The sequence below is a fragment of the Engraulis encrasicolus genome, chromosome 17 (genome assembly GCF_034702125.1).
Source record: "Engraulis encrasicolus isolate BLACKSEA-1 chromosome 17, IST_EnEncr_1.0, whole genome shotgun sequence".
NCBI lineage: Eukaryota > Metazoa > Chordata > Actinopteri > Clupeiformes > Engraulidae > Engraulis > Engraulis encrasicolus.
Genome location: NC_085873.1, coordinates 11,324,258 through 11,334,257, shown reverse-complemented (window position 1 = coordinate 11,334,257; position 10,000 = coordinate 11,324,258). Strand labels below are relative to the sequence as shown.

The 10,000-nt window shown below is 43.8% G+C and overlaps 1 protein-coding gene across 3 annotated transcripts in view; it reads left to right on the top strand.

The window, feature by feature from the left end:
- The window catches only part of LOC134467808 (zinc finger MIZ domain-containing protein 1-like), a 94,725-nt gene that overhangs the window by 2,359 nt on the left and 82,366 nt on the right, over positions 1-10,000 (top strand). For all 3 annotated transcript variants that reach the window (XM_063221746.1, XM_063221747.1, XM_063221745.1), the window contains exon 2: positions 4,215-4,328. In XM_063221746.1, the coding sequence (XP_063077816.1) occupies positions 4,215-4,328 (114 nt within the window). The remainder of the gene's footprint in view (positions 1-4,214; positions 4,329-10,000) is intronic.

Below are 10,000 nucleotides of genomic sequence, written 5' to 3'. Positions count from 1 at the left end.
GGGCCCCTGGGTCTGGGCCTGGTAGGCCCCGTGCAGTAATCCATCCTTGCGAGAGAGTTATTTATCCAACAAGCCACCAACACCACCACTGCAGACAAGGATCTCAATGCTCACAGGAGACAGGCTAAGAGATTTGTACTGTGCGTGTCCCTGTGTGTATCCGTGTGTGTGTTTGTGTCCGTGTGTGTCTGTGTGTGTGTGTCTGTGTGTTTGTGTGTGTGTTTGTGCGTGTGTGTGTGTGTGCGTGTGTGTGTGTCTGTGTGTGTCTGTGTGTTTGTGTGTGTGTTTGTGTGTGTGTGTGTGTGTGTGTGTGCGTGTGTGCATGTTTATGTTCTGGCAGCATATGTATGTTTATATTATTTTATTATTGTGTGCGCTTATCTGCTCATCTTGATGTATACTTTTCTTCTCTGTATAGTCTTCACGCGCGTGTGTGCATGTGTGTGTCTTAGTGTGTGTGTGTGTGTGTGTGTGTGTGTGTGTGTGTGTGTGTGTGTGTGTGTGTGTGTGTGTGTGTGTGTGTGTGTGTGTGTGTGTGTGTGTGTGTGTGTTTATGTGATGTGCCTTTTGGAGTTGCTCAGGGTAGTTGCTTGGGCCCTCTCCTCTTCTCTCTCTATATGTTGCCCCTGGGCTCCATCATCAGAGAGCACAATGTTGATTTTCATAGCTATGCCGATGACACTCAACTATATATCTCTGTCGAGCCTAGCCAAACCACTGCCATTCATGCCTTGACTAAATGCATGTCTGCCATTACAGATTGGATGAACAGTAACTTCCTAAAATTAAATGAAGATAAAACTGAAGTGTTGCTCATTGGGCCTAAGAAAAAACGTGCAAAACTCCACTCAAGCCTAGGTGACCTAAGCATACACATTAAAGATAAGGTTACTAGCCTAGGTGTGGTCATAGACTCGGATTTGAGCTTTGAGCCTCACATCAACAAGATAACAAAATCTGCTTTTTTCCATCTTAGAAATGTCAACAAAGTGCGCGGCTTGGCCCCCCGACAAGACGCTGAGAAACTTATTCATGCCTTTGTCACCAGTAGGATAGACTACTGCAATGCTCTTTTCTCTGGTCTCCCAAAAAAATTAATTGACAAATTGCAACTCATTCAAAATTCTGCGGCAAGAATCCTAACAAGAACCAGAAGGAGAGAGCACAGCTCTCCTGTCTTGGCAGACCTGCACTGGTTGCCTGTCTCATACAGAATCGACTTTAAGGTTCTGCTCACAGTATTTAAAGCATTAAATGGACTTGCCCCTAGCTATATCTCAGACATGCTCTCTTTTTATGCCCCTGCTCGAGCTCTCAGGTCCACTGATGCCAAGCTGCTAAGGACCCCCCCACCCCCCCGCAGAAGAAGATCGGCGACGCCGCGTTTGCCTGCTATGCGCCCAAGAGATGGAACACCCTCCCCATCGAGATCCGATCAGCCACCTCCGTCGACTCCTTTAAGAAGCAGCTGAAGACCCACCTCTTCATCCTTGCCAACTCCTAGCTGCCAAGACGTCATAGTGTCCCAGCCGCCGCAGCGCCCTTACTACTCGCAATCCAGCCCTGGCAGGGGGCTCCCCTAGGTGGCCGCTGGTCTCTGCCTGAGGTTTCTTCCTGACTACAGGGGGTCTTTTTTCTCAGACCTCACTGAGCTTTTTTTTTCCCCTCACAAACTATGAATCAAGCGAAAGGGAGTTTTTCCTCACCCCTGATGCCACCAGGGGCCGCACCTGAGCGCCCAATCTCTGTGTGACTATCTATGACTTATGATAGGCCCAGCCACTATGGACCTTACACATCTAAGAATCCTGGTCCTAACCTACGTTGACCTTATGACTCTACATTCTCTGTCTATCTCTTCTTCCTCTGCCTTCCTGCTTTTTCTGCCTCTCCTCTATACCTCTCCTTTTAAATCTATCTCTCCTCTCCTTTTAAATCTATCTCTAACAATGTTTTTTCCCATTTGTTAAGCACTTTGAGTTACATGCCTTGTATGACACAGTGCTATACAAATACAATTATTATTATTATTATTATTATTATTATGTTCTGGCAGCACAACACCAATATATTTATATTTGTATTGTGTGTGGTTGTCCGTTCATCTTCATATATATGATTCTTCCTCTCTATCGGCTGTCTTATCGTGCTCTGTGTGTGTGTGTGTGTGTGCGTCAGTGTGTTTGTGTGTTTTTGGAGTTGAGTCTGCCCCTCTCGACATTCCCCTCATGCCTGTAGCAAAACCCGGAAAATCGGCATAAAATCGCGTCTTAAAGTCTTACTCCGTCTAATCAGTGGTGACTTAGAGAGCCTGCGCTGGCCAGTGTGGAGAGGGCCCGCTAAAGTGGCGTGAAAGTGCCTAGCGACGCTCCTCGCATTTCTTCTTTTTTACAGACAGACATAAACAAACTGAGGCCAGTCCAACAGAGAGTAATGCTGGGAGCATTCCTTAAATAAATCCACCTCTTCTTGTTGTTTTGTTGTTTGTTGTCAGCACGGACTGGTGAGAAGATAATAAGAATGTCCGGACAGACAGGCAGTCGCTAACTATGTTATACTGCGCTAGTCATTAGGCCTACTCATAATTACATAAAGCAGTCAGTGCTACTGGCAACGGGGAAGAGCACAGTTGAGATGCTAATATGTGTTTTGAATTGGGCTAATATGGTAATATATGCTAAGGATATAGCTAATATGCTAATGTGTGTTTTGAAGTGGGACTTTTTTTTTTTTTAAATACTCTGAAACGTGCCCGAGGAACCAAACTAGATATATATTGTAGATGGAAATGTGTTCCAGTGATTGTTAAAGTGATTGTTAAAGATTCTTGAAGTGTGTGTATAGTGAAATACTACATAGACAGAGGTACAGAGACCAACAAACACCAAATCATGCAAATACAAACAATTTAGACTTAGGCTTACTCACTACCTGTTTTACTTCAGAGTGAATTTTTGCCAAAAAGATTTTGATTTTTTTTCTGCTGTGTGCTTTGGTTTCCTCAAATATTCTGGGACCTCTTACATACTAATAGAGAAATATATTTTCTTTCATAAGGGGCTTGCTTACCCTTTACCTTTAATTTATCTCTCAATTCTTTCCTGCATTTGGTTTCCCATGCTGCCTCTCCCTCCAGAAAACCATGGCCGCCGCCCGTCAGCCAGCCATCTAGGCTAGCCCCATCTATTTTGCGAGTTTTATTTATTCCCCCTGTTGGATGGTGCAGGAAGTCGGCGGCAATCACAAAGCCCCCCGACTGACAGCCTCTCGATAGGAGATGAACCCCGAGGTCGGCGGGGCCCACACTTAAAAGGGCCACGCGCTTAAAAATGACACACTGGATAGATTAGACCCTGCTAACACACCTAACTGTGGTTGGAGAGAGACTTAAAAGGGCCACGTGGTTAAAAATGACACAGAGGATAGATTATACACTGCTAACACACCTAACTTGGATCGGCAGTCCCACCAACAAGTGGGTGCCCAACAGGTCAGTTGTCCTGTGTGTAGGTAAAGGGTGACCCAAAATTTGGACCCCATTAAATTGTGTGCTTTGAGAAGGGGCCCTTTCAATTGATTTTGTCCTTGGCCCAGTCAAAGCAGCCAGCGGCCCCATGCTTAAAAGGACCACATGCTTAAAAATGACACACTGATAGATTACACACAGATACGCATACCTCTAACGATGGTCCGAAACACACTTAAAAGGGGGACGGCACACTTTAAAGAGAAATTACACACTGGGTAGATTATACACAGCCTACACACCTAAAAAATGGTCGTAAAACAGAGCTTAGTTACCGTTCGACACATGTTGATTGTGTGTTCACCCAGTGTGTTAAGAGAAATACTGAAACGTGTTCCACATGGTTTAATACTGAACAGTGTAATTGACATTACTTCTAATCCTGAAGAAGAGGTGGGATATTGTGTTGCTTCATTGAATTGATTACGGTTCCACATGATTTGTTGTCGCAAACCTTTCCGTGCTTATTGATTCTGTAAGCAACGAAAGGCCTGAGGATAGACATGGTGCAAAATATTCAATAGCTTTTATTGTCATTGACAAATAAATTTGACAATGAAATTGCGTTTGGAATACACCGTACACGTTCTCCTAGCCGCAAGCGTCTAGCTATCAATCATATTCTTCTTTTTGTTCTATATTTTATAGTCTCAAAAGCTAGACTAACATGTTTGTGTGTGTCCTACAGCACTTACAGAACCCTGCAAACTTCCACACGGCCGCCACAGAGCTGCTGGACTGGTGTGGCGACCCCCGAGCCTTCCAGCGACCCTTCGAGCAAAGCCTGATGGGATGCCTCACGGTAAGAAAGACACATAGTTCACATTCAGTACACATATGCCGTACACACACACACACACACACACGCACGCACGCACGCACGCACGCACGCACGCACGCACGCACGCACGCACGCACGCACACACACACACACACACACACACACACACACACACACACACACACACACACACACACACACACACTACTCCATCTATTTATCTCATTTTTGTGCATTTTCACAATAATTCCACACTAACGTTCAGTTCCACTGAACCACATTGAATTACAATGACAAACTCAGTTTGTTTACATTTTTGGACAATAGAGTTCTCCACAAATAGCAGCAGCATCACACACAGAGAAAGAAGAGATTGAAAGTGACTGAGCACATTAGAATCGTATTCAGAAGCAGGCGTTAGCTGCTGAGGTTTGCTCGAGGAGTGACTTCAGGAAAGTAAAGTATATTAATCGGCGACTATGATGGATTGAAGTTTTCCGCAAGGCTTGGCCGCGAGTGCAAAACAGAGACGCATTTATCACTTAGGCATTCCTGGGATGGGAATTCAACACCAGCAAAGAGCCGGATACCAGTGACATAACTTCACTGCCTGGTAGAGGCAAGACGCAGACACAATTATGATAAACTGTTGAGTAGCTCGTAAATGTTTCCATTTGTTTGTAAGCATGCACATTTTTGCAACTTTTGATTTTCACAAACACTATTCATTATTCACTTAGGCCTACCGGCTCAATCAATGACAACAAAGTTAATTTTTTTCTCTCTCTGGCATCGTCTGTGTGTCTCGGACAGAGAAATATGAAGTAGAAGTACAGTTATGGATGCAAAAACACTCGTAAAAACACCAGTTGGATGAAATGACATGGATGCAACAGTACTTCTGGGATAAACGGTTAGTGTGTCTGACATGTAGCCCAAAAGTTGCTGGTTCAACTCCAGGTTGGTGGGGGAAGCAATTAACCAGTGCTCTCCCCCATCCTCCTCCCCATGACTGAGGTACCCTGAGAATAGTATATCATCCTGCCACACTGCTCCATTGGGGGCTGCCCACTTGCATGGGTGACGCATGAATGCAATTCTGTTGTGTGCAGTGTGCATTTCTGTGCTGTGGCGTGCTGGTTCACAATAACAGTCGGAGTTTGAGTTTCCCAGTGGACTTCACTTCACTTCTACTTCGACAGTATGTACATCTGTGGTCTTACATCATTCATCGAAACAAGTTCTTTTTCTACTCTTAAGGCCGTAGGCAATATACAGGAAGCTTCCAGTATGTGTGATATATGGCCTATGCCATCTTGGCATACAGGAATTCAGATTGGCTCGATGATATACAGTACATCATTCAATTTCACACACTTAGACATACCATATGTATGTACATGTCTACTGTGAAATACACGCATACGCACACAAACACACACTCACACACACACACACACACACACACACACACACACACACACACACACACACACACACACACACACACACACACACACACACACACACACAAACACAAACACACACACACATGCACAAGATACACAAAAAAACATGCACTAAATAATTTTCCAGCTGCACTGTGCATTCTGTCAGTCATATGCTTGTCTGCCAGCTGGTTTAGACCATGTTAAAATGACTGAATGTGATTCTGGTGTATCTACAGGCAACACTGTATAGCATATCCCTATGCAAGACCGACTAGACACGGCATAACACATCTCTCTTTCCAAGATTTCTCTTTTATTTACAGAATTCACTCCAAGATTTCTCTTTCATTTACATGATTCACTTGGCTTCTTCCATTAAAAAAACTAAGCATGGCATAGCTTTTCACAACTGAACTGTATGAAGACTTCTTATACATACAGTATACATCATTTATTTCACTTTTTTTCTTTCTTTTAAAAGACGCATGACATAGCTTTTCACAACTGAACTGTATGAAGACTTCTTATACATAATTTGCTTCACTTTTTTCTTTTTTTCCCCAAAAAAGCATGACATAGCTTTTCACGATTGAATTGTATGAAGGCTTATTCTTACATACACATAATTCATTTAACTTTTTCATTCTTTTAAAAGAAGCATGACATAGCTTTTCACGATTGTACTCGTGGAGACATCATCCCAGCGGAGCAGTCCAACGGCCGAATCAGGAATGCGCCACGAATCAGACTGCACTTATCAAGCAGATCGCTACTGTGAAGAATTATGATGAAAAAAAAAATACAAAATTGGCCAGTTGTTGCTACCAACTCACGGCTCCAGACTTTAGACTCTCTGTTCTCCCCTCGCTGGTCTGCAAAAAAAGCCTGTTTCTTTTCTTTTCTTTTTCTCTTCACGGCTGCAATTTCTTTGACTCTGACCTTCATTTTTTATGTCAGTAAACTGTGGCTGCCAGTGGAACTGTTTGTTTTGCTCATGTCAGAGATAAATCGGTTCTATCTCGGGGAAATGATTTGTAACGCGGCAGAACTAATTCTGTCTCCTACAGACTCCTACAGGCCACTCTGTGCTCTCTCTCTCTCTCTCTCTCTCTCTCTCTCTCTCTCTCTCTCTCTCTCTCACACACTCTCTCTCTCTCTCTCTCTCTCTCTCTCTCTCTCTCTCACACTCCCTGTGCTTTCTCTCTCTGTGCTTTTGGGCTGGGCTGGCTTGGTCGGTTCAGCGCTAGAAGATGGAGTCTGTAGAATAGACCAGAGGATCAACTCAGTGGTGCCAGAGGGAGGCCTGGAATTTAGGCTGTCAAGAGAAGTCTTAAATCTTATCAGTTCCTGAAAGTAAAGATGGGGGAGAGAAAGAATATAGGCTTCTCTTTCTTCATCTCTTTTCTTCTTGCCTTCAGAAAAAAAATATATAAAACTGCCGCACACTGACCATTTCACTTCAACCATGTTTCAGTCTTAGCGTTTCCTACCTTACCTATACTTTTTTTTCTCTTTGTGTTTTTTTATCTGATAGGCAGAATAAATTCAGCTTTAGCAGTGTGAGTAGTTCCCCTAACAGAAAAAGGCTTAACACTTTTCTTTAGGCTGCAGAATCCAGATTTTGATGTTAGAGGTATTTTTTTTATATAGCCAGGGTTTCTTTTTTAATATATAGTCGTACTGGTATTGACAGCATTTGAATGTACATATTTCCAGCTGAACTAATTCTGTCTGGTCTGGGATCCAAAGTGTCATTTTGTGGCTGAGCCAATCGGTTTAGAGTTGGAGACAGACTCCCTCAGTAGCAGAGCAGCGTATTCTCAGCGGTTCCAACAGCAGAAGCCCTGGAATTTGGTGTGTCACAACGCCTTAAATCTTATCACCTCTTCAAAGTGAGCAGGAAAAATTGTCTCTGTGGGGGAAAAAAATAATCTCGATATCATTGTGACATAGTGCCAACATTGGAAGTGAATTCGGCTTCCTTCCTATAGGCTCCAGGCCAGCTGTAAACAGACTTAGTAGCAACTACAGCAGCACATAGTCTACTCGACTCTGTGAGTCCACCAGCAGAAGACACAGTAGGCTGTTAGAACGCCTTAAGTCTTATCACTCCCCAAAAGCAAGAGGGGGAAAAATAATTTAAAAAAAAAACAATTGCGATGTAGTGATATAGTGACGACATTGGATGAGTCGTGATGTTGAATTCTGTCCAGTAGGCTCCAGACTAGCTGATTCTACAGTGGCCTAAGCTGTAGACAGACTCAGTGGCAGCCATGCAGCATAGTGTTTGGACTCAGTGGAGCCAGAGGAAGCCCCGGAATTTAGTCTGTCTGAACGCCTTAAATCTTATCACTTTCTCAGAGCAAGAAGGGAAAAATATTAAATCGTTTTCTTAGGAAAATCATCTTGATATCATAGTGACATAGAGACAACTTTGGAACGAATTCTGTCCTGTAGGCTCCCGGTCACACTCTCGATTCAGTGAGGCCTGAAGAAGAGCTTAAGCCTGTCAAAATGCCTTAAATCTTATCACTTTCCAAAAGCAAGAGTGGGGGGAATATTAAATCGTGTTCCTGGGAAAACATGATCGCAATATCAATCGTGATGCAGTGCCAACATTGCTGATTTGTTTGGTTTTTTTTATTTACTACCCTAGTCTGCAAACACAAAGAAAATACAGATGTTTTTTTTCTCTGAAATGTGTATTTCTCTGGGCTGTTTCATATCGGCAGTAAGGAGTGTTCTGGGAACATCTACACAATATCACAACTACAATTCAACAACAAAAGATTTATTTTGAACAGAGCACACAGTAAAACAGCTGGACATTTGAACAGTTCGTACTAATTACAAGCGGATATCCTCATTCAGACTGTTTGGAGGCTCGAAGTTGTGTACCCGAAAAAACGCTGTAATGTCACCTCCTCCTACCGTATGCAATTAAGACGTCAAGAAAAGAAAAAAAGGAAAAAAAAGAAAAGAAAAGTAAAACGAGAAGGAGCGACTAAGCGAGCCAGTTCGCAGTGCCCCTCAGGCCCGGCACGGCCGCACTCAAATTACCGGCTAAAACGTAAACGCACCTCCCATGCTGCGAGCTTAATTAGACAACTTAGACACATATATCTTCCCCTTAATATGCATCTACTATAAATACGAGACTTCGAAATGTTTTTTTTAAGGGCTGGAAGAATAAAAAGATACAGTACAGTACGTATGATCTTTTTTGGTGTCAAAAAAACATCAGGGCCTATACTTAAGGGAGGATAATGACATGCTTGAGGAAGCAGCGATTCCTACACTTGTGGTCCCGAGATGTAAACTAAAAGAGAGAGAGAGAGCGAGAGAGAGATGGATAGAAAGAGATATGGAGAGAGAGAGGAGGGGGAGAAAAAGAGATAGAGAGAGAGCAAAATAAGACAGATGTAGGGATAGACAGAGAGAGGTGGGGAAAGAGGGAGAGAGAAAGAAAGAAAGCGAGAGGGCAAAAGGAGCAGGATCAAGGGAGAGCGGGGGAGAGAGAGAGAGAGAGAGAGAGAGAGAGAGAGAGAGAAAATACTATTGAGGGATTCTCTTCAAAGTCAATTTATCGTTTCTGGTCGTTGCGGTAAGAAAAAGAGAACTGGATGTCAAAGCAGAAGGCCCAGATTTTTTTTTTCTTCTTGTGTTCCGTACCTCCACCTCACCCCTTCAAGGCCCCCAATCTCTCCTCCTCTCAATGTGCCTATCAATGTGTGTGTGTATGTGCATGTCAGCACTCGTGCGTGTGTGTGTGTGTGTGTGTGTGTGTGTGTGTGTGTGTGTGTGTGTGTGTGTGTGTGTGTGTGTGTGTGTGTGTGTGTGTGTGTGTGTGTGTGTGCATGTGAACACACGTGTGTGTGTGTGTCAGAGTGTGTGTGTCAGAGTGTGTGTGTGTGCATGTGAGCATTCGTGTGTGTGTGTGTCAGTATGTGTGTGTGTGCACCATCGCAGGGGTCTCCTGTGCAGATAATGGAAATGGTAAATCAAAGGGGCTCAGTGTGCTCCTTCCCTCAGTGATTTACTACAGTCTCCTGTGACCCGCAGGCAGTATATATATGGGGCTCTAATGCAGGGCAGACGTGGAAGGCAGGGCAGGGAAAGTGTGTGTGTGTGTGTGCGTGCGTGCGTGTATGCGTGCGTGCGTGTTTGTGTGTGCGAGTGTGTGTGTGCGTGCGTGTGAGTGTGCGGGTGCTTGTGTGTGTGTGTGTGTGTTTGTGTGTGTGT